The sequence below is a fragment of the Leopardus geoffroyi genome, chromosome B2 (assembly GCF_018350155.1).
Source record: "Leopardus geoffroyi isolate Oge1 chromosome B2, O.geoffroyi_Oge1_pat1.0, whole genome shotgun sequence".
In the NCBI taxonomy this organism is placed as follows: domain Eukaryota; kingdom Metazoa; phylum Chordata; class Mammalia; order Carnivora; family Felidae; genus Leopardus; species Leopardus geoffroyi.
In genome coordinates, this window is record NC_059332.1 from 30,177,180 (window position 1) to 30,202,500 (window position 25,321).

The 25,321-nt window shown below is 45.7% G+C and overlaps 2 protein-coding genes across 19 annotated transcripts in view; one reads left to right on the forward strand and one right to left on the reverse strand.

The window, feature by feature from the left end:
- LOC123609586 (DLA class I histocompatibility antigen, A9/A9 alpha chain-like) overlaps window positions 1–25,321 on the reverse strand; it is a 592,486-nt gene that overhangs the window by 217,548 nt on the left and 349,617 nt on the right. The gene's annotated exons all lie outside the window — the stretch shown is intronic.
- Window positions 1–25,321, forward strand: part of LOC123609590 (DLA class I histocompatibility antigen, A9/A9 alpha chain-like) — a 400,187-nt gene that overhangs the window by 106,597 nt on the left and 268,269 nt on the right. Inside the window, exon 1 of one of the 14 annotated variants that reach the window (XM_045500705.1) lies at window positions 24,986–25,152. The exons of 11 other annotated variants lie outside the window; for them this stretch is intronic. In XM_045500705.1, the coding sequence (XP_045356661.1) occupies window positions 25,080–25,152 (73 nt within the window). In that variant the 5' untranslated portion in view covers window positions 24,986–25,079. Of the gene's footprint in view, window positions 1–24,985; window positions 25,153–25,321 lie in introns of those variants that run through there. 2 more of the 14 variants (XM_045500719.1, XM_045500718.1) reach the window with 2 other exon arrangements.

Genomic DNA, 25,321 nt, shown 5'->3' on the forward strand with positions numbered 1-25,321 from the left:
GCTTGACAAAGTTGAGTCAGACCTTTCCAAACAATACCATGAATGTTTTGTCTAGGACCCTGCTTTCATAACACAGCTCAGCTGTGCAGTTCTCTTGTCCAACATGGTGCCCAGAGTTCTAATCATCTTGTTCACTGTTTGTGCACTTGTGTATGAATCCGCCCAGTTTAGAGAATGTGCTACCCTCCATTCCTGCCATCTGTCACCTGGAACACCCTCATGCACACAGATTCTATAATAAAGCCCAATGGCCTCTTGATCCACTGGCCTTGTAGAGTCTCCTCCCACTGAGTGTGGGTGAGACCTGGAAAATCCTCTAACCAATAAAACGTGGCAGTGGTGATGTTGGATCATATAGCATCAAGATTTCTACCTCGCCAGCTGTCTACTATCTTCTCAAAGTACAAGCTTTGCTGAGGCCAGCAGCTGCGTTAGAAAGACCAGAAACTGAGTTCAGCCTTCTGTCTACATCCAGCAAGACACTGAGGCCCCCAGCCCACAACCAGCAAGGGAACTCTCAGTCCTCCCCCTAAGGCAGGCTTTCCATTTCTTGAAGACAGACATCCTGTTTTCTCTTTACAACGTGAATGTCAAGTTCTTTGCTCTCCCTGCATCTGGGAGGCCCCATGAGTGAGGTAAGGGAGGATAGGAGGAAGTACCTTGAGGAGAGTGAGGCTAGACGTGGCCTCACCTCTCACCTTGGAGAGCAGGTATCACCAGGAAGTCACTTAGAAACAGAGAAGTCAGGGACAGCAGGGATTAGAAGGACATGAATGGCCACCCCAGTGTCTCTCAGGCCTGCACAGGGCTGTGCTTTTGGGGCGGCGGATAAAACTGATGAAGAAACTCTGCCCCTGCCCCCCATGGCTGGTCTTCCCCCGTCAGCATTGTGGACAGCCCACCTCACAGCCCAGATGCACACACCATGGACTCCGTACAGCCCAGGTATGACCCTCTCTCCCACCATCTGCAGCAAACCAACTCCATCAGCCAATGTAGAACCAACTCTTCTGTCACTTCAAACCCCATGGACTTACTTATAGGGACTGTGAGAAATGCATACCCTTCACAAGACTCAGTGCTGGAGGAGGAGAAGCTGTCAGAGACACAGAATGAGGTGACTCTTAATGCAGCAAGTGAACAGTGTCCAGGAATGAAAAACAAAACAAAACAAAACAAAACAAACAAACAAAAAATGGTGGCCTCTTGAGTCCAGGAGTCTGTTTTGTTAGAATCATGGCTCAGCCAATTGAGTAATGTAACTTCTGAGTGATCTTGATTTCCTTGCCTATAAATTGGAATTGATAGCTTTTCCTATCTCATGGGACTATTATGAGGTTGAAATGATTCAATTATTTTAACGTTTACTTATTTTTAAGACAGAGAGAGAGACAGAGTGCTAGCAGGAGAGGGGCAGAGAGAGAGAGAGAGAGACACTGAGTCCAAAGCAAGCTCTAGATTCTGAGCTGTCAGCACAGAGCCCACAAGGGCTCGAACTCAGGAACCACAAGATCATGACTTGAGCTGAAGTCGGACACTTAACCAACTGAGCCACCCATGTGTCCCAACATTTTAAATTAAGTGAATGTTGATAACAAATTCTAATCTTGGGTATGAGAATTGATAAATCAAACGTATAATGATGGTATCTATCTTCCACAAAGTCAGCTATAAAAACAATAGGTAAATAAATAAACACTAAGAAGATTAAGTAATATCTGAATATTTGGGTGGAAACCAGGACACTGGGCAGGTCTGGGCTCCTGCAGTGCTAAGATGCCAACAGCAGCTGGAAATAGTATCAAACCTGTTAGGGTCACTTTATAAGCATCCATGCAATTGGAGTAGGTAAAGGTTTGGAAGATAAAGTTTGTTTCAGAGAGTTGGTGTTAATAACTTGTCTGTGAACAGTGAGGTCACTACTGTCTTTAGCCTTACCAGAGAGACTTGTTACTTATTACAGAAGCTGGATTAATCTGAGAAAGGAAGAAGTAATTAACTTACAAAATTAGTAATGGAATCAAAGGGGAAAACTAGATAATATCATGTTTCCAAAAAGTAATAGGACATACCATTTGAAAGAAAAATCCCTTATCAAGAGAAAGACAATTATTTAATAATATGTGATTTCACTTGTCATTTGAAAGAAATAAACACATACACAAGTTTTAAGTTTAATTTAATTTACCCTGATTATTTACCAAACTATATAGATTTTATTTATTAAATGAATAAAATTAATCTCAATCAAAAATGTCTTTGTAACAAATGATATTTGTGCCCCAGTTAACTACAGCGATATTAAATATGTAAGAACTTCAGACAGTATTACAATGGAAAAAATATTTAATGTAATAGTTAAAGTGAGAGAGAATCTAGTACCGTGAGCAGCATAATGTTTATGTGCTGTTACATTAAAGACAATTCAATGGGAACACATTGAAAACTTTTTATGGGCTCACTTGTCCAACCAGGGCTCACAATGGCATATCACTTTGCTAATGACAACAGTATAAAAAAAATCAGTCCAAAATACTTTTATTTTTTTTAGTTTATTTACTTATTTTGAGACAGAGAGAGAGAGAGGGATGTAGGAGAGAGGGAGAGACAAAATCCCAAGCAGGCTCTCTGCTGACAGCAGAGAGCCCTATGCAGGCCTCGAACCCTCTAACCATGATGACCATGACCTGAGCTGAAGTCAGACACTTAACCGACTGAGCCACCCAGGTGCCACCCCAAAATACTTTTAAATCTGAACTAACTTTTTATAATAGTTTAAGAAATAAAATAGACTATAACTTACATCATTTGTGAGCAGTTTTCTAATACATGGTTTATTTAGAACATAGATACAGTATAACTTACATCTTTTTATTTATACATTGTATTACTGTACTGGTGCTCAAATGTTTTTCAATAATATCTTTGTCTAACATATGGTTTGCTGGCAGTATTGTTGACTCGCTGAATACCTGACATAAGAAATAAATGAAGATGACAAGGTGGACACATGGGACAACTCAGAGTGAAGGGTTCAGGGAATTTAGAGTTTGTAATCCGGACTGTTAGCAGGGAATTTAGAACGAGAAAGAATACACACACGCAGGAACATAATAGCAGCAGTCCCCTGACTTTCGGGCTCACCTTCCCTGTGTTTGAACCCTGCTGACCCAACCACATGGGCATCTCCATGTGATCACAAGACTCAGAATCCAGCACAACGGTACTTCTCTCTGAATTCACGAAGCCAGGACCTTGTTGGTTTCTTTGGTGGCCCCCACTCACTGTGCTGTAGGACTGCACACATGTGGGCAGGATTCATGAAAATGTAAGTTCCCCCAGCAGCTCCCAATGGAGGGAAGGGTGGCTGGGGATTCCCGAGTAACTGACTAACCAGGGCTGACTCAGGGTTATCAGGTCTGAACCAGTTAGGAAAGGAATCACTTCCTGATTGTGGGGGGGGTAAAGACATTTTCATCTTCAGGTGGCATAGTCTGGACAGGCTCCCACATAGGAAGGGAGAGTGAGGGCAGAGCACTCCCCCAAGGAGGGGCAGACAGGGGCACCATCCATTCCCACAGCCCAGCAGGCCTGCAGTCCTTGCAAGAGCCCCCTGGCCCCCAGAATGTGCTCCTCGCCCTGTGGCCCCACCCTGCTTGAAAGAGGTGAGGAGGATGGTGGGGACAGGAGGAGAGGGCGCCCTGGCTGACCTGCCCCCAGGGCTCAGCATGCACACAGGCAACACCAATCACTCCCTGAACCTCTAACCCTCTAGGGAGGGAGGGGGTGGGGCATGTCTGCGGCAGTTCCCTGAGGACAGTTTGAAGTCTGAGCTGGAAGAGGACTGTTTGCTTGTGCTTTCGGGTCCCCATCTCTCCCGGGCTGAGCACTCTGTGGCAGTAGGTGGAGGATCCCAGACAAATGCCAGGATTTTCCTCCACCCTCCTCCCTCCCATCCTCACTGTGTGCTGTGTTTGGGAGAATTCCCTGGTATGATGTCTGCAGGGGAAAGTGCAAAAGGTAGTGGCTTGGAACTTGACCACAAATCTACACGTAGCCCCTGAGGAGACAGAAGCACGGAGAGGACAGAACAGGTCATGTTGCTCAGTGCACTTGAGAAAGGAGAAAACCACGTGCATTCATTGCCTCTCTCCCCCATACACCTCCTCTTCCGTTTTCCCTCCAACCCTCCAGAGCAACAGCACCTTTAATGTTCTGTTCCATGGAGCTGGGGGCAGGGCAGGGGGTCAGGGGACAGTGGCCTTCCTGCACTGTTCCCTCTGTGGTTCCCAGTTAGAGCCACAGCCATCCTTCCATCCTGGCTCATAGAAGAATGCAGCAGACACAGGGCTGCTGTCCCTTAAGGTAGAGGGATTGCAGCTGAGGGGCTGGGCTTTTTCCCATTTTAAAAATTCTTCCCTGGGGGCGCCTGGGTGGCGCAGTCGGTTAAGCGTCCGACTTCAGCCAGGTCACGATCTCGCGGTCCGTGAGTTCGAGCCCCGCGTCGGGCTCTGGGCTGATGGCTCAGAGCCTGGAGCCTGTTTCCGATTCTGTGTCTCCCTCTCTCTCTGCCCCTCCCCCGTTCATGCTCTGTCTCTCTCTGTCCCCAAAATAAATAAACGTTGAAAAAAAAATTTAAAAAAAAAAATTCTTCCCTGTTGTTGCTGCAGGACGTTGTTCAATCAGAAACGGGAAATGGGAGAAGGAAAGAGTTGACTTGGGTATCAGAAGGCAAAGAGAAGTGAAAACAAAATAAACCAACAAACAGGAATTTACACGTGTTACGGAGTTTAAACCATTCATAACTCTGTGAAGTCAGTGCCATATTACTGTCACAGTGTCACCATCCAATGTGAGGGCAGCGGGTAGAAGTGCCAGATGACAGAGCTGGTGGAACCCAAGCCTGTGACAGGCACCTCAGGGCTCCATCTCCCGGGGCAATTTCAGTGAGGGAGGGGCTCAGAGGGCCTGCGCTTGACCCCTCATGATGCCACAGGTCCCCATACAACGAAGGCACCACAGAGTGGGACCCTTTCAGTGATGGAGGAGCACAGGAAGTGCATTCCTGTGTGATGTCTGATTTGAAAACAAAAATAAAACAAACCTTATCATGATGCCCAATTTGTCTCCCTAAAGTTTCTACAAAAGTGGATGATTTCTGAGGCACCTGAGTGTCTCAGTCCATAGAGCACATGACTCCTGATCTTGGGGTCATGAATTCAAGCCCCATGTTGGATATAGAGTTTACATAAAAAAATGCAATAATTTAGAAATAACCAATTTCTGGGGTGACTGGGTGTCTCATTCAGTTTAGCATCCAACACTGGATTTCAGCTCAAGTTACGATCTCATAGTTTGAGAGATCGAGCCCCATATCAGGCTCTGAGACGACAGCAAGGAGTTGGCTTGGGATTCTCTCTCTCTCTATCTCTCTCTCAAAACAAATAAATAATCATTGGAAAACACTGTTAAAAAAAGAAAAGAAATGACCACTTTCTGACCCTTATAAGTCAAAGAGAATAAGTGTAAGCCTTCGCATGACACTCTTCAAATACTTTAACTCATGTCACAGACAAGGTATATCACATCAATTTAAAAACAAATAAACAAAAGTGGGTTGCTTTCAGTAGGAAGGTGGATGCAATTTTTCCAGCCCACCATTACTAGAAGCATGAGGTTCTCCCTAAGTCTTTTTGATGAGGCTGATTAATTGATTAACTCTGATGATACATATTTGGGGCCTGATCTCTGCTGGGCACTGAGGATACAGCAGTGAGCAGGTAAAACAGGCTTGTGTGTTTATATATTAAATATTCGGCCTGAAGAGGCAGACATTTGGATCATGGAGCAGGGACACCATCCTGGGAGCAGCTCAGGACATCCTCCCTGAGCAGGTGACATCAACCTGAGCCCCCAGGACGAACAGGAGCTGACACTAGATGAATGGTTCACTAGGGGAGCAGCTGGGGAGAAGTCCTGGCTGGTGGCCAGTGTGGCAGGCTCTCGGGTCTGACCAAGTGCAGGGAAGCTTCCAGTGGCTGCAGCCTGGAGCTGAAGAGTGCGAGCTGGACCCGGCCCACCTGGATCCCTGGATGTCCTCCACCGGCCACTTAGCTTGGGACCTGAACAAGTTCCTCACCCAGGGACGCGTCAACCTCCTCCCTGTACCACGGCTGATGCTCTAGGGATGAGGTGACACCTGTGAAGTGCTCGGAACAGTGCCTGGCACACAGCTGATGCTCGAGCACTGTTTGCTCTCATGGCTGGAGGGAAACAAGGTGGAGAGAGGGGAGGCTGAGGACAGAGGCTGGGCCCTGGAGCTCTCCCTGCCTGGTGTGGGAAACACAATGAGGGTTACAGTCCATGTGGAGGAAGGCTACTCGAGTATATTGTAGGGAAGAGATGGAGAGGAGGAGAGGATATGCGGGAACCTGTCAGAAGGCCACTGCGGGGGCCACACTAGTGGCACATGTCAGCCCCGTCCCTCCTAAACTACCCCTGTGCCATCTGTACTCCTTTTCACAGTCCTCACCTCATCATCTTCTCATCACAGGTCAGCCTCAGGTGAGAAGAATTATTGATCACACCTCGGGCAGCAGTCATGGTGACCGGGCCAACTATATGGAACCTTCTGGAAGAGGTGACCTGTAGTGTCTACCTGGTGAACTGGAAGGACCCTAGGAGCATCTTCTGTGGCCACAGTTTCTCCAGGCCCACATCACCACGTGCTGTGTCACTCTCGGAGCCACCAAGGAGCCATGGGCTGTCCATCCTGAACAAAGCCATTTCAGGAGGGGATATCAGGACCGACTGGACACTTGCCAGTGTGGTGTCAGCCTCCTCACCCTGGAGCCCAGGAGCAGGAATCCAGCACGGGAAGTTTTCTCACCAAACCCACCCATGTCCCTCTACCCAATGCACAGTGAAGCCAATTCCTGAGACATCAGGGTACAGCAAGGAAAGGGTTTATTTGAGAAGCAGCCTTGGCTGCTAAATATTCTCCCTGAAGGGGAAGGAACAAGTTTTTTTCTATAATCATAAGGGATGAGATTATGTACATATTGATGGAAAGGGCGGGACACGTAACTATTGACGAGGAAAGATGGAGCGTGCGCATCAAACAACCATACGTGTCACATACAGCCTGTGTTCACGTTGGGGTGGAACCAGCTTCAGCAGGAGGATAAATATAGCCCCTGATCTCCCGAGGTTGTCTTGGGACAAGGAGTGAGGCACTGGGCATGCTCTGAGAGCCAGTATAAAGGGGATGGAGTCCCTGGCTCATTATCCTGATAAAGAATGCAGGACCTCACTTGTTCACAGGCTGGAGCCACACCATCTGACCTTGATCCCAGGCTCCTGCAGGGACAGGAATCTGAAAAGAAACCATAGCTGAGTGGGGAGAAACAGTCCTCTGAAAAATAAACTCTAAATGTTCTGCTAGCTTCAGCCTCATGAATGCTGTGGAGCATGGATTCAGTTTGCTTCTGTGAGCAGCACAAGCAAGGGGCCTTCTGCTCTTGACAGAAGGATCCGCATTTTCTGTGTGTGGTTTGCAATATGTCACAGAGCAGAATGCCCTTCTGTGCTGAGGAGGGAGGAGGTGCCCGGCCTGAGGAGGCAGGGAAACCCTGTGCTCTCTTGTATAACTTGGGACAGACCTTTGGACGCTTGCACAATTATTGACTTTAGAACCAATAAGGACATTTTCAGCTTTCAGTGTTTTTGGGCCTTGCCAGGATCAGAATGACTTCCCCGAACTAGAAAGCATGGGCTCTACTTCTGCCCTGAGCACACATTGTGCCTCTGCTTCATTAGCAAAGAACCTAAAAGACACATATCAAACTAAAATGAGAGTAAAATTCTTCCTAAGTTCTGCCCCTATATCTTCGAAGCCTGCAAACTTCCACATACAGAAAGCACAGTTGAAGTTTGTAATTTTCTGGAAAGTCTTTCATTGTGATGGTGTCTGACTCTTTTCATAAAAACACAAATACTCTGCACAAATATCCCTTCCTTTGAAGCACTATCTTCCTTGTGAGGATTGTGTATCCTGGGCATCTGTCCTCACTATGGCTTGAATAAAACGCCCTTCCACTTTTTTAGAAATTCTGAAAGTTCTAGTCATTTCACATGGACAGAACATTACAGAAAAGTAAACTGTTCAATTCTAAACATAATAGCAATGCCCCAGGGCTTCCCTTTGAACCCTGGGTTCTATTGTCAAAAATCATCTGTGAATGCGTACTACTTCTCTTCTCGAATTCTCAGGCACCAAAACGCATTACAATTTGTCTTCCTGTCGAATATGAAATCTTCAGTGTTGCTCGAAGATTTCACACACCACCCAAATCCCTTGAGGTTTCTGAGTGTGAAGAAGCCTCATTGGACACAAAGTTGTAAAGCAAACCAGCTCTAGATGAACAGGGCTGTTACTGGAGGTGGGCTGTACTATTTGCACAAAGGAAAACCACACGTTATTGCCTGAGAAGCACAATCTTCACGTGTTCGGTACCTATATTTCGGCTGAAAGACGCAGAGAGGAACTCAGGCTGTCAAAATGGGGGTTCAGAGTCTTAGAGAACAAACTAAAACTTGCAAGAATGCAACTGAATGTCAAGTGTGACTAGAACCAGGGTGTTGAAATGCAGCTGAAACTTCCCCATCTCTTTCTTTTCTCTGTATTGGATCCTTTTTCAGAGCAATCACCTGTACAAGCTGTATTTGTAGTGCTTTCTGGGTCCACACGTCTCATCTTGCCAACAAAGAAAGACAGACGTCCTGTCTGGTCTGCAAGAGGAAAATTCTACGATAGAATTTTGTATCAATGGCCTGAGTACTGGCTTTTATTAGAGTGGGCTATATTATTTGGACAAATAAAAACACTATGTTCCTTCTAGAAAATGTGCAACTTCCATACATTCATCGGATTTTTTTTAAATCAAAACAGCAAAATGTAGCTCAAGCTTGTCAAGTGGGGGTTTGTTGTCTTAGTGAACAACTAAAGGAATGCAGGGAAGCAGTGAGCCCACCCCACAGCCTGACTGGATTCAACCTTCCCTGATGGAACAGGTGAAGCCTGGCCAGGAAGAGTTGTCCTATGCCCTTGCTGGCACCATGGAGTGAGGGTGTGACTGATCCAGGTTTCCCTGTGAAGAAGCCATGTGGCTCTCACACTCAGCTATGCCTGTCAACTTCCATGCTCTCGGGCCAGAAAGGATCACTGAACCTCCGGCTACCTTATTCTGCTGTCTCCATTTGTTAGTGAGGAGAGAGGCCATTTATCCAAGGCCCCTCACAGATGACAACAGTGCTGGTCTCTCAGGCTGGAGGAGCCTCTCACTCTCAAAGAGATGTCTGGGGTCATGGAACCACAGTCCCTTCCTTCCCTCCAGGAGGAAGTGGGCGCATCTTCCAGCCCCCAGAGCTGTGTCCCCAGCCCTTGAAAACAGACTTCCTGAAATCACAAGGAAGATGGACGTGCTGGACAGTCAGGAGCATTTCAGAGTTCAGAAGGGAATTTGCTGTAGACGCTTGTTGCCCCATCTACCTTGTAAGAGTGCAGAGGCTATAATGTAGTGTGAGATTGTGGGTCATTGCCATACAGGGAAGGAAGAGAGCAAGTTCTGTACTGGGAATCCAACTCACAGACATGTCATTTACGGTCATTAAAGTGTGGGAAAATTATAGAGAAACTAAAGGAGCACTGTTTTCTACTCACATCACTTATGATCAATTCTTTTACTCATGATAAAACCGAACCTAGAGAATTTCTATCATCTCTTCATATTGCACAAGTTGGACACAAAATCAGGATCAAACCCAATGTCCCTTCATTTGAAAAGTCTTGCTCTTTGCTGCAGTTCACTTGACAGCTTTTCAAAGTGACCCAACAAACAACACACATCCCTCAAATTCAAGAACTTCTGAGGAAGACATTCCCTGAATGAGTTCACCTCATGGTGGGACCAGCTCGAGGCCAGATTTTGTGTCCCTTCTTCCTCTTTTAAATGAACTTGACTCCACGGTGAACAAATTGTCTTTCATTTCTTCCTCCAGAGCCCGTGTCAGCTGACTTGGAGCAGCACAGGCATCTGGGACACATCACAGCCCTGGGAGGAAGCATCCAGGACAAGCCAAGGTGAAGCCCATTGTGGCACCGAAGAGAGGGAGTTTACACTGTGTGTCATGAATGAGGAGGTGCTTTTCCTTCCCACTGTGTGTAAGAGAGACGGCCAGCTCCTCAGCACCTTCTCCTCCTCCCCACTTTGTGGAACGTCCTTGGCGCTTGAACTGTCCACAGGCCTGGGAGACAAGAGCTTTCCTGAGGTCCTAAGGATTCCTGAGAATCATGCTCAGGGTCCAGGGAGAGGGACTCATGGTTCTTGCACCAAAAGGCATCTTCGTTCCTTCTCTGGAGTTTGATTAACTCGTTTTTGGGAAACCTTGTGAGAGATTAGAGATTTGGAAGCTGTCGTCTCATTGAACTCAGTCAGCACATAACACCTTCTCCATTATTTTCCAGCCAGAACATGAGGGACTCCAACCTGACAGACTAACAAAGAAACACATGGGCACAATCAGATCCAGGGACATTTCTAAGTCTAATAATGTGACCAAAGTCAAGATGAACTGAAAGGAGAATATTTATTTATTTATTTATTTATTTATTTATTTATTTATGTATTTATGTATTTATTTATGTGTGAGAGAGAAGGAGGGACAGAGGAAAAGAGAGAGAATCTCAAGCAGGCTCCATGCTTAGCACAGAACCTGACTTGGGGCTCAATCCCACCAACCTGGGATCGTGACCTGAGCTGAAATTAAGAGACTTGGCCAAATGAGCCACTCAGGGGCCCCAAGAACGGAGAATACATAGACACTTCAGGGAATCCCAAAGGTACTGAACTAAAGTAGTCCCCTTCTTCGCAGGAAGTATGTTCCAAGACCCCAGGGGCTGCCTGTGATGGCGGATAGTACCGGACCCTACGTGTCCTATGAGGTTTCCTGTACGTTCCCACCCATGATCAAGCTTCATGTATGAATTAGGCACAGTAATAAATTAAGAACAATACCTACAAAAAAAGATAAGAATCCTGAGTATACTGTAGTCAAACTTATGCATAACTGCCCTCAACTAATCTGATGTAGTGTGTTCATCCTGCTCTTGTGATGATGTGAGATGATAAGAGGCCTGCATGAGGAGATAAGGAAGGTTTTTTAAGGTTTATTTATTTTTGAGAGACAGATTACGAAAAGGGAAGGGGCAGAAAGAGGGAGAGACACAGAATCCAAGGCAGGCTCCAGGCTCTGAGCTATCAGCACAGAGCCTGAATGGGGCTCAAACTCACAAATCTTGAGATCATGACCTGAGCTGAACTCAGGCACTTAACCAATTGAGTCACCCAGGTGCCCCCTGAAAATATATGTTGGAGAACTTATGTGATTATCTCCTTAGGATAAACTCCTACCTGCATGGCTTAGTTCTGTAAGCATGAGCCTCTTGATTTCAGCTCAGCTCATGATCTCCGGGTTCCTGAGACCCAGCCTGGCTTCCGACTGGTTGGGATTCTGTCTCCTCTCTCTCCCTCTGCCCCTCTCCCTGCTCCTGCGTGCACTCTTTCTCATTTTTCTCAAAATAAATAAATAAATAATTTTTTAAAAAGGATAAACTCCTAAAAGAGAATGTCTATGTCGCAGTATCAGCACACTTCAATTGTGAAGACATTTTGCAGAACCCTTGAAAATTCTTATACCAGTGTTCACTCCCATTATCCTTTATGACAGTGTATTTTCCCGGCCCTCTGTTGGACACTCTCCTCACCTACTTTTACCTTTGCCAAGTTGGAGACACTAAGTTTTATACCCATTTTTTATTCTGTTGGAGAACAAGAAGCAGGAGGCACCGTGAGAATGTCTGGAAGGAAAGGGACAGAACAGCAAGAAACTGAAAACAGTTCCATTCCCAGTACAGAGCCGGGACTGCTCGCTCTCTCCAGAAGGACATAGTATGGGCATCATGCCTGGGATAAGAATGTTTTGTCTGGTGCCAGATGTACTCATGACCCAGTATGGAATATGCTGCAGGTGCACAGCCTGTCAAGAGGCCAAATACTACGTTGTATGTGCTCGCTGTTATCAATTTGCAAAAATAAAAGAGGCTTGAGCCAGGGGGCCCAGGCTTTGGCTCCTGGAGAGTCTTAGCCCCCTGCTTTGCAATTCTCTCCTCACCACACCTTCAGGCCCTGTCTCTCTACAGCTGGCGCCAGAACAGGGACCTGAAGGTGGCCGTTTGCCACACTGCTGAAAAAGTGCCACAGGAACCGAATGGAACTTTGGAGCCCGGAAGCTCAGCCTTTGGGATTTCTGCAGGGTAAGTATGGGGAATTCTACTTCATCTAGTTAGGACTCATATATTTAGCTCTTGCAGACTTTATAAAGAGCTCAGGGGTAGAAGTGAATCGTTCTGCGTTTGAGGATTTGTTTTATTTGGTAAAGAAATATTGTTACTGGTTACGCCCTCTGGTAAAAATGCTTTGAATCAGAAACTATGGAATTAGTTTTAGGTGCTGTGGGCAGAGCTCATCAACAAGGAGAAGTAATCCCTCTCTCCTTATGGTCTTTATGTAATTTAATTTCCCGGTTTTGCAGCCCTTGCAGTCAGAATCCGGGGAAGAAGGGGGCATTGGTCCTTGCAACCCCTCACTGGCTGAAAGTGATCATAAGCCTGTGGATAATAAGGACTGGGAGCCCAGCCCCTAGGCCCACTACCAGAGGGACAGAAACCTACGGGCGTCCCGGGTTAATGGCCCAGAGATAGTTGCATCTCAAGCCTCCGGACACCTGCCCCACGGTCCTGAGCCGGTCTATCCTTTTGAGGAAACTAAATGTTCCACTTATTCAAATAACCCATTTCTTGATACCTCCGCTGGGAGCATCGCAGTTCCTGTTTCCCCCATGATGCAGATGCTTCAACAAGCTAAGCCTGTGGGGGACACTGAATCAATGGCTAGTATGCCTGCAGTTTATCCTGTCAACATTACCCAAATTCCTCCACGTCAGCAATATCCTCAGGGAGGGCAACGACTTGATCATCATTACCTTTAAATTTTAAGGTCATTAAGGATTTGAAACGGGCTTGCACGCAATATGGTGTTAATTCCCCTTATACGTTGGGATTGGTGTCTGCCTTAGCAAATTCAGAGCAACTCATTCCGTGGGACTGGGGGGGGGGGGGTCCTAGGTCACACTGTCCTAAGTGCTTCTGAATTTTTGCAGTTTAGAACTTGGTGGGATGAAGAAGCACAGATACAGGCCTGGCATGATGCCACCGCCAATGCTCCTATGCCCATTACCCAAGAACAACTTAACGGAGCGGACAATGGTTTGGCATACAGGTTCAGCTTCAGTAATGACGATCAAGCCATGATACAAGTTAGATTGTGCTGCCTTGGTGCCTGGGAGAAAATAGCTCCCCCTGGACAGGCTACAACCTCTTTTGTTCAAGTTAAACAGAGTCCTAAGGAGCCATGTAGATTTCATCCTGGGACTAAAGGATGTTATCAGCGGGCTTACCTGATCTCTTACAGCTGCTGGCTTTTGATAATGCTAATAAGGAATGCCAGCAAGCTTTATGACCTGTGAAGGCTCAAGGACGTGATTTAACTGATTATTTAAAGGCCTGTCAAGATACTGGCTCTGAGATCTATAAAATGGGACTACTGGCAGCGGCTATTCAAGACACTGGACCTTACAAACAGTCCAAGTGTCCTCGCTGTGGCAGATTGGGACATTATAAAAGGGATTGTCAACAGCCCAGTCCTAACAATTCTGGTGATCCACGTTGGCCACGCTAGGGAAATACTAAGCCTCCTGGATTATGCCCCTGATGCAATAAAGGCAATCATTTTGCAAATTAATGTAGATCTAAATTCCATGAGAATGGATCTCCCCTGCCCTCTCCATGGGGAAACCGGATAATGCCCCCTACCCCAGGGTCCTAATGTAAACAATATGGGGAATCAGATACTACAGTGTTATCCTGTGAGCAAAGGGACTCATGGAGTAAATCTGTCCCTCAGTCCATGACCCTCTCCAGGCCACAGGAGGGAGCTCTGCATTAGATATCCCAGCCCCAGATTCCCTGGTCATGGATTCCGCCATGGGAATTTATAAGGTTAAAACTGGGATTTATGGCCCCTTGGCCTTCTTATTGGACAAAGTACTCTTACATCCAAGGGAGTTCATGTCCACTTGGGAATTAGAGATGCTGATTTTAAGGATGAAATTTTAGGAATGGTTAGTACTTCTGTTCCTTACTGTGTCATGGCAGGAGATCCCATTGCTCAACTAATTACATTGCTTTAAATTCCATGACGATAGAACGGCAGGGAGGGTTTGGACCTACTGGCAAACCGGTATCTTGGCAAACGTTTTTAAAGGACAGAAGGCCTGAGATGACCTTACAATTTAACGGAAAATTGTTTACTGGCCTGGTAGACTCAGGAGCTGACGTCACCATCATTGCTTCTAAGTTTTGGCTCAAGAATTGACCACTTCGACCTGTATCCACAGTCTTTACAGGTGTAGGAAAAGCTACTGATATCCAACAGAATGTTGAAATTTTTCTATGTAAAGGGCCTGAAGGCCAGGCTGCTACTATCCAGCCTTATGTTACTGATAGAGCTACTAATCTGTGGGGAAGAGACCTATGAAGTCAATGGGGAGCGTATATTAATATTCCTTATGTTTCCCCTGCTGCAACGAATATGATGTCCAAAATGAATTATAATCCAGTAAAAGGGCTTGAACAACACGAAAATGGGCATATGAAGCCAAACACTGCTGAAATGCAACCTCCTTATATGGAACTGGGATATCCTGTACAGAATTCAAATTTAGTGTAAGGGTTACTATTCCTGAACAACGTTATGCCTTACCATCAAAATGGTTAACAACTGCCCTGGTGTGGGTGGAACAGTGGCCCCTTCCAAAAAAAAAATTAGAGGCTTTAGAGCAATTAGTGCAAGGATGCCGGTCATATAGAAATGTCCACCAGTCCATAGAATTCTCGGGTGGTTGTGATAAAGAAAAGATCTGGGAAATGGAGAATGGCAACGGACTTAAGGAAGGTAAATGAGGTTATACAACCTATGGGACCTTTGCAACCTGGGCTCCCATCCACTACTATGATGCCTCAGAACTGGTCATTAATTATAGTAGATTTAAAAGATTGTTTTTTCACAATTCTATTACAGCCAGATGATAGAGAAAACTTGCTTTCTCTGTACCTTCATACAGTCGTATGGTTCCTGTGCAATGCTATCAATGGAAAGTGCTTCCGCAATGTATGCTAAATAGCCCTACTATGTATCACCATTTTGTTAATCTGCCACTTTCACAATTACACATTTGGTTTCCACAGGCGTTGATTATCCATTACATGGATGGTATTCTTTTTGCTGCAGAAATGCCTACACAGGTAGAAGATCTTTATCAAGCTGCTAGATTATTGTTACCCAAATATGGCCTAATAATAGCAGAGGATAAGGTGCAAACCCAAGATCCCTTCCTTTATCTTCGTGCAAAAATTCACAAAGCAACCATCGTTCCCCCAGTAATTTGCAGAAGTTACTAGAAGATATAAATTGGTTGCGACCTGCTTTGGGAATCCCAACTTCTACCTTATTTCATCTTTTCCAAACATTAGCCCGTGATCCCAACCTTAACAGCCCTAGGGTCCTCACAAAAGAGGCAGAGGTTGAACAATGGATTAAAAATCATATTCAGAATTGTCAGCTCACTTGTATTCGACTTAATGTTCCTCTTCAATTATTGATTTTTCCTTCACGTTCTCCAACTGCGGTCTTATGTCAGGATGGGGGAATAACTGAATGGCTGTTTTTACCAAAAAAGGACACTAAACTTCTTACCATATATCTGAATAAAATTGGGAATATAATTTGGAGACGCCGATCCCAAGTACATGTGCTTAATGGTGGTGATCCCTCCTCTATAATTATTCCCTTATCATATCAACAAATTGATATAGCTTACCAAACTAATATACAAACGCAAATAACCTTGTCCGATTACGTAGGGAAGTTAGACAGTCACTATCCAAGGGACAAAATTTTGTCATTTCTCAAGTCTACATCATGGATTTGGCCAGAGAATTCGAGACCGGCCTTTAGCAGATGCTGACACATATTTTACAGATGGAAATGGTCATGGTAGAGCTTTTATACATGGTCCTATTTCTAAGGCCTGACAGACACCCTGTACATCTACTCAAAAGGCTGAATTAGCAGCCGTTATAGAATTGTTGCATCTTGTACCTGCCTCCCTCAATGTTGTGACAGATTCACAATAAGTGTGGCTCACAGTCCTAAATATTGAAACCGTACATACTGTTCCACAAAATGAATTACATATCTGTTTTTGCATTTACAAGAATTAATACAGCATAGGCAACACCCTTTATATATCACTCATATTCGCAGTCATTCTAACCTTCCTGGACCGTTAGCCTTAGGAAATTCCATTGCTGATGGCTTATTACAAGGGACCTTACAGATGACACAACAGGAGCATATGCTTCACCATAGTAATGCCCGAGGACTTGCCCATAGACACGCTGTAACACATGCTCAGTCAAAAGATATTGTTAGTGCCCATCCTTCCTGCGAGCCCCTCACTGTGGCTCCATATACCTCTGGAGTGAATCCTTGTGGAATACAGGCAAATGAACTTTGGCAATCTGATGTTACCCATATTCCAGCTTTTGGTAAGCTCTCTTACGTGCGTGTTACTGTGGATACCATCTCCAGATAGATCTGGGCCACGGAATGTACCAGAAAAAAGGCTATGCACGTTATTGCTCATTTTCTTGAAACCTTTGCAATTCTAGGTATCCCACAATGCATTAAAACTGATAATGGCCCTGCATATGTATCTCATAAGGTAGCCCGCTTCTTTGCAGCCCAACAAATTACTCCTCTTACTGGCATTCCCTATAACCCTCAAAGTCAAGGGGGACCTTGTTAATTAAACAAAAAGGGGGAAAAGAGGAAGGACTTAAACCTACATTATGGGAACAATTACACTGTGCCTTATATACTTTAAACTTCTTGGACACACAAGGACCCCATACATGTCCTGTTGCTGAGGTACACTGGCACAGGCAAAAAGCCACCCTTGTTTATCTGCTGTTTTATTGGAAGGATGAGAAGGGACACTGGGAAAAGGGAGAGGTTGTTGTGTGGGGCAAACGGTATGCTTGTGTCTCTACAGATCAAGGCTACCAGTGGTTACCCAGTCACGGCTTGAAATTCAGGCATGAGCCAAACCAAGCGACCTCAGTTCAATATGACTCTACTAATCAAAGAGTTTCACAGAATGTCTATCCAGAAACTGATAATTGTGCCCAATGCACCACACCCTCTTCCGAGGTACACAAGGTCGCTCAACCTCCTACTTGGGGACAAGTTAAGAGGTTGACACATGATGCTGAAAAAATATTGATGCAGACTTGCAGCCCACAAACTCCTGCTCACATCTTCCTTGCAATGCTCGCGGTTATAACTACTAAAGTAAGCACTGATAACTATAATTCCTGGGATTATACCCCTCATCCACCTCTCAGTCAGGATATGACTCAATTGGTATGACTCCCCTGTGCCAGTGTATACAAATGACACTGAATGGACCCCTGGGCCATTTGACAGCAGAGGACCATGTAGGCCAAATGAAGAAGGTACTGTTATGGATGATTATACTATAGGGATTGAAGGTCCTCCTATAAGTTTTTGGTATGGGAAACACAGCCTCAAAAGTCAGCCTCAAGCATGGCTATCTATTATTAAAAATGGGACCCGGCACAAACATATGTTCATACTATCAGCCCATTCTTTGATTGGCTCCAATCTTACAATTAATGACACTCCTCCAATGTTTCTGTCTTGCGCTACTCGTACATTGTCAGAATGGGACGGATGGGTGACTTGGGAGGCATGTAGATGGGAGATAGGCGAGTTCCTTTAAATACTTCCTGTGGAAGTCTCATTGATTGGAGCCCTATGGGCTCAGCTCGCCTTGAAAATTGGTTACAAAATCTACAATGGTGTGTGCACAATCATACTATCCACAACACTGCTAATGACTCAATTGTTTGGCACAGTGGGGATTTTCTGCATCCAGTCCTCATTTACAACCAGGACCCTTACAAAAGCATCTATGGAAATTAACTGCTACCCCCCACCCTTTCCATACCTGGAAGGGCACATAGTATAAAAACAGCTCCAGCAACATTTCTACTTTATCTTTCACGGTCAATAGTACCTAGTACATACGGGCTTGTGTCCGTTTGCCATGCATACTATTAAAGGGACAGAGAGTTTGGATTGATTCTGAGGTCCTTATAATCTGTGTTAACTGCTCATTATACATATAAATATTGTCTTAATTCTATACTCTATACTCTGTCACTGGAAAGTTTATATTTACTTAGAGCACTCCCTGGCCTGTGGCTGCCGCTTCGCATGTGTCAACCACGGCAACATTGTTCAGAAATGTATCTGATGGACCAGGCTCTACAGCGAGCTCTTCATCCATCCCAACGGTTTGCTGGAATGCTTGTTGCAGCTCTCATAGGCATTACTGCTGTGACTGTGGCCGCAGCTACTGCGGCTGTCTCGTTGCACCAATCTGTGCAGACAGTACAATTTGTGCAACAATGGCATGAGAAATCGCACCAACTTTGGAAGACACAACGGGATATTGACAGTCGACTGTCCAGTGAGTTTGCAGACCTACAACAGGCTGTGTAATGCTGCTGGGAGGTCAATTACTGAGCCTACAAAGACAAATATTACAATGTGATTGGAACACTACATCAATATGTGTAGCCGCATTACCGTTTAATAACAATAAATTTCCATGGAATGATGTTACGAGGCACTTGCTCGGACAATCTAATGTGTCTATGGACATTCAACATCTGCAAGCACAGATACATGAGACTTTCAAAACCAATCTGGACATGTTATCTGGCTCTAAGATCTTAGAAAGTATATCAGAGGGATGAGGAAAATTAAGCCCTGTAGAGCATGTTAAGATTTTTAGCTTCTCTACTGCTATTCTGTTTGTGTTAATATGCGGTGTATTTATCTTTGCATGTATAGTCTGTGCCAGAGACGATGAGCCTGTCAACATATCGACCAACAGTTAGGGTTATGCAATGTCCTCCTACAGTCCATCAAATACAAACAGAAAGGGGGAGATGGTGGAGAACAACAGGCCAGAAGCACGGTAAGAATGTCCTGAAGGAAAGGGACAGAGCAGCAAGAAACTGAAAGCAGTTTCATTCCCAGGACAAAAGGCCGTTGGGACTGCTCGCTGTCTCCAGAAAGACATCATCTGGGCGCCACCCTGGAGATAAGAATATTTTGTCTGGTGCCAGATGTACTGATGACCCAGCATGGAAAACACTGCAGGTACATGACCTGTCAAGAGGCCAAATACTGTGTTGTATTTACTTGCTGTTGTCAACAATTTGCAAAAATAAAAGTGGCTTGAGTCAGGGGACCGAGGCTTTGGCTCATGGAGAGTCTTAGTCCCCTGCTTTGCAATCCTCTCATCACCACACCTCTAGGACCTGTCTCTCTACATATTCCACACTCTCATTTTCTTTGTGTTTATTTATTACCAATATAGGTGTGTGACATTTCGTGTCTTCCTTTCCAAAGTGTTCTCTAATATTTCTGATTATCTTTTTTTTCTTAGTATTTGAGTGTAGCTTACACTCACTGTTCCATTCCTTTCAGGTTTACAACATAGTGACTCGTCATATAATCCAATAATTGCACTCTTGAGTATTTACCCCCAAAAGTGAAAACACCAATTCTTTTATTTTTTAAGGTTTATTTATTTTTATTGAGATACAGAGAGAGAGAGTACACAAGCAGGGGAGGGGCAGAGAGAGAGGGAAAGGGAGGGAGAGAGAGAGATTCCCAAGCAGACTCAGTGCTGTCAGCCCAGAGCCTGATGCGGGGTCAACTCACAAACTGTGAGTGTACATGTCCACACTATAGAGCATTGTATAGACATTGAGATGCTATTTCCACATCAGAAATGTGTTTTGTTTCACTGAGTTTTGAAACATTTAGAAGTAGGAATCCAAGGAAGTGTTTCTACTTTTTGGTTTTCCCTGTATCACCATCACGGGGCTGGAGGACAAGGTGCACAGGGACACAGACACCTCAGCAATGGCACTGGCCCTGAGCTCTCCTCTCCTGCAATCTTGCCTCACCCCTGAGCCTGACCCCTGTGGAGTCCAGGGCTGCTCAGAAACTTCTTCCTCTCCCCACTGACACCCAGGCTTCTGCTCAGGCATCTCTACCTGACTTATAGTCCTGACCCCACTCAGGCTTCTCAGTCAGAATCCACCCGAGAGCAGAGAAGTAGGTGATGTCCCCTGACCTTCCACCCCACGTGAGGCCACAGGACTAAGGACGGAAGACCCAACTGCCTTTCTCCACCTCAGCCAGGCCCTCCCTAGGGTCTTCTTCAGCTCCAGCTCCTGGACAGGGGCCCGGACACCAGGGGGCGCCCTCATCCCAGATGATGTTCAGTGTTTGAGGTTCTTGTAAAAGTCACCCTGATACAACCTGTGTCCACCCGTAGAAAATGGCTAAGGAAGATGTGTGGTATATACACACATATACAAATACACGCGATAGACTATTATGCAGCCACAAAAAGGATGAGATCTTGCCACTTGTGACAACATGGATGGACAAACAGGGCAGTGTGTCTGCTACGTGAAAGAAATCAGACTGAGAAAGACAAATACCACATGATCTCATTCCTATGTGGAACTTACAAAACAAGACAAATGAATAAATAGACAAGAAAATAGCAGAATCAGACCTATAAATACAGAGAATTCACTGATGACTGCCAGAGGGAAGGAGGTTGGGAGGATGGGCACAGTGGGTGAGGGGACTGGGAGACACAGGCTCCAGGTATGGAAGGAACAGGTCATAGGAAGAAAAGGCACAGCACAGGGAATATCATCAGCGATACTGTAACATCACTGGTGACAGGTGGCAGCTACACTCTGGTGAGCACAGCATGGTGTAGACAGAGGGTGAAGGTCCCCTGGGTGGCAGTGGGTTCTCTGCTCATGGTCCCAGGGCCATGGGATCCAGCCCTGCAGGAATCAGCCTGCTTGAGAATCTCTATTCTCTCTCTCTCTCTCTGTCTCTCTCTCCTCCTCTGCCTCTCTTCCCTGCTCTGGCTGTCTCTCTCTCAAAAAAAGAAAATGTAATAGAATTTGAGTCACTGTGTTATACACCTGAAACTAATGTAATTGTGTCTTTCAACTATATTCAAAGTTAAAATATTTTTAAAAAGAAATTAATTAGGGAGTATAAACCGTAGGAGTGTCTGAGTGGGTTAGTCATCTGACTCTTGATTTCAGCTCAGGTCATGTATGATCTCCTGGCTCTCCTGGCTCCTGGGTGTGAGACCTGCATCAGGCTCTGTGAATGGGTGCGTCCTCTCCCATGGCTGCAACTGCAGAGAGAACATGCAGTTACAATAAGACATGGGAAGGCTAAGTGAGACTGGCAGAAACACAGACCTCTATACATGCAGGTTTTGTGTGGGGTGTGGGGTGTGGGGTCAGAGGAGACACTGGGGTGCTAAAACAATTAATTGGATGTGAGAGGAAAGGGACCAGACATAGAAATGAACAAAACATCCCAACATGGCATCAAGGTCGCGGGACATAAACTTGTCAGGCACCCATTAGGCATCAGGCACCATTCTCTGGACTACATGGTTCAAGACAAAGTCTCTAAGGAACAAGGAGACTCTTAAGAGTTGGAGGAACCAATTTCATGGGATCGATACTCACTGGAGGAGGAAACGTCCATCTCATCAGGCAGCTCACTACTACTGACCTCGGTGTGACCCTGCTCTTCACTGAGGATCTTGGCATGTTTTCACCTGACACAAATGTGATGGCCGAGCCCTTGGGGGAACTGGCCTGCTCAGGCCTCCTGGACGGAGACAGAGGGTAGCACTGGAAGACCCCAAAGTAGGAAGGCAGCCAAAAGGAGGGATGAGGATGTAATGTACGAAGACATAGGAAATCAGGGGCTGGGAGAGGACACTGGGATGTCCGTGTGGGTGTGCAGCTTACCCGATGCAGGTAGGTGTGGGAATCGCCAGGCCGGTGGTAGTTGATGGCAGAGTTCACCTGCTTAATGTCCATGCCTTGGCCACATAGGTTGCTGGCCACAAGAATTCGTTATTGAAGACCTTTAAACTACTGATACCAAGAAAGCTTTTGTCAGAAAGACAATCATAAAAATGTTCACAGTCATTTATCTCAGGGGTCTCACTTCCTCCCAAGGACACAAGACATCTTTCCATCTCTCACTCACATCTCCTCCCAGGGCGTCCCACAATGGATGGCAATAGCTGGCAAGTTCTGCTCCACCAGGAGCTGGGCCAGGGCAATGCAACACTGCACAGACTTCACAAAGATCTTGCCTGTGTGGAAAGTAGGGGGATGTGGGCCCATGGGTGTGTGTGTGGAGGGGAGAGTGACAATGTACCAGAGTGGGAGATTTCCGGAAGTATACCCTCCACATGAATCCCACTAAGTCCATCTTATTCCCTGCTACATGATTTCTTTTTTCCTCTAAGTATAATTACTCTTCCTTTCTCTCCTTTGCTTTGGATTTTCCTCAGCAAATCGGCCTCTGAGGAGATACAGAGAACAGTAACCAAATCTGGCAGACATGTTAGGAGACAGGAAGGAGGTACTCCATGACAAAGGGATAAGTATTGGAACTAGGGTCTGGAACGACCGTGACCGATATTCCGGCTTATGAAACATTAAACCTAAGACCTACCCTAATTCTGGGAGTAGTTTTAGTGTCAAAAGTTGCACAATCCATAAGCTGAGAGAAAGCTTCTCCTCAGGATGTGATACAAGAAGAAATAAGCATATTTAAGAACCCTAACAGGGCCAATATATACTGGAATATTTAAGGATTTAAAAGTCCTTCCAGATTTTTTTTAAAGTTTATTTATTTATTTTAAGACAGAGGGAGACAGAGTGAGTATGAGCAGGAGGGGCAGAGACAGAGACAGAGAGATCAAGAGACAGAATCCCAAGCAGGCTCCACACTGTCAGCGCAGAGCCTGAGACAGGGCTCCATCTCACAAACCATGAGATCAGGAGTCCTACTCTTTAATTGTTATTGATGGGTGTTAGCTACTTTAAAATATGGAATTAAAGACACAAGAAACAGCAGTCCTCAATCGGGAACTGGTCTGACACTGACAGCTGGGCCTCAGTGTGGTCAGAAACTGGCTGATGCCACCACTGGGCCATATTATGCCTGTGGGACATGAGTCAGTCATCTCACAGAACATCGACAGCACACAAGGAGACTGTGAAACCATGACAAAACTTTGTCCAGTTACGGACAAAAACAAGGCACCGTACGACCCACAAAATACCGAACATCTCCCTATGCTGGTTACTGAGCCATCGCTGCTTTTTACCATTACTTTGTTTATCTCAAGTTTTTATTTAAATTCCAGTTAGTTAACATACAGTTTAATATTAGTTTCAAGAGTAGAATTGAGCGTTTCATCACTTACATACAACACCCAGTGCTCATCACAAGTGCCCTCCTTAGAACCCATCACCCATGAAGCCCATCCCATTTAAACTGTGATCCACCTAGAACCTTGACAGCTTCTCAGTACTGACCACCTTGTTTGTTGGGATTTGTGATAATATTAAAACAAATGACTTAAAAAAATTTTTTTAATGTTTATTCATTTTGAGAGAAAGAGAGAGACAGAGTGCAAGCAGGGGTAGGGCAGAGAGACAGGGAAACACAGAATCCTAAGCAACCTCCAGGCTCAGAGCTGTTAGCAGAGTCCCAGGCGAGGCTTGAACTCACGGACCGTGACATCATGACCTGAACCAAGGACGGATGCTTAACCAACTGAGCCAACCAGGTGCCCCCAAACAAATGACTTTTTGATAATTCAATTCCACTCTAATCAATGCTGGAACACCTATATTACTTAGTGAAACAACACACGACACGTGACTTAAAAACATTCATGCATTAGTACAAGATCCATTCCATGTACAGATGGGCCTATGGATTTAATGTAACAGAGAAAGATACAGTCAATGATACGTTTCAGGTTCCAATTTGCAAATAACCTCACAGAAAATACACGGTGTGTAGTTTTAATATAGAATCAAGGATGAATATCCATAATTACCTGAAAAGGTTATGACACATACTATTCTCCTATATTTGGTCAGGGACATAAATTTTTTCATATACTTCAGCCAAAACAACACAATAGATGCAGAAGCAAATCTGAACATCCAGTGGTCTTCTAAGGAGACAGACAAGAAAGAGACTTGCAAAAATGTAAAATGCAACAAAACCACTATTCTCACTGCCCCTTTTATTTGGGAACATGTCACTTCCCATACAAACAATATTTCTGTTTTCATATGATTGAAAATGAATTAATAAATATTTGAACCTGTTTTATTCCTGCTGTGGTAAATAAGGATCGATATAATCCACAGGCACACAATTATCCCTGGGATCCTCACTAATTTGTAAGACTGTAGAGATATCCTGAGAACAAAATGCTGGAGAATCAGTGACACACAGCTCCTGGTCCACGGCTCAGGGACACAGTGGGACAAAGAGCGCTCTGTGCAGTAGGTGAGGCGTCCAGGCCAAGTCCCAGGTCCCCAGGCCCGCCTCTCAGGGTCTCTGGCCCCAGGGCGGCGTCGGGGGCGGGGAAGCCCAGTGTTGGGGAGCCCCCATCTGCCCTGGTTTCACTTCTCCCTGTCACAACCTGTGTCAGGTCCTTCTGCCTGGATACTGATGACACGACCTCGGTTCACACTATTAGTGTCTGGTTTCCGAAGAAGCCAATCAGCGGCACGGCGGTTCCAGGGTATCAAGTATCAGCACCCGCTTCCTGAGGCTGACATTTCTCCCCAGACCCCGAGGATGCGGGTCGTGATGCCCCCAACTTTGCTCCTGCAGCTGTCGGGGGCCCTGGCCGTGACCCAGACCTGGGCGGGTGAGTGTGGGTTCTGGAGGAAAGGGATTCTGCGGGGCAGGAGCCAGGAGACCGCCCGGCGGGGAAGCGGGACCCACGGGGAAGGCGACTGTCCTCCGCCCCACCCCAGACCCCCACCCGCCTCCCGCCCCGCCCCGGCCTGCCCTCCCCCGACCCTCTCGCACTCCGC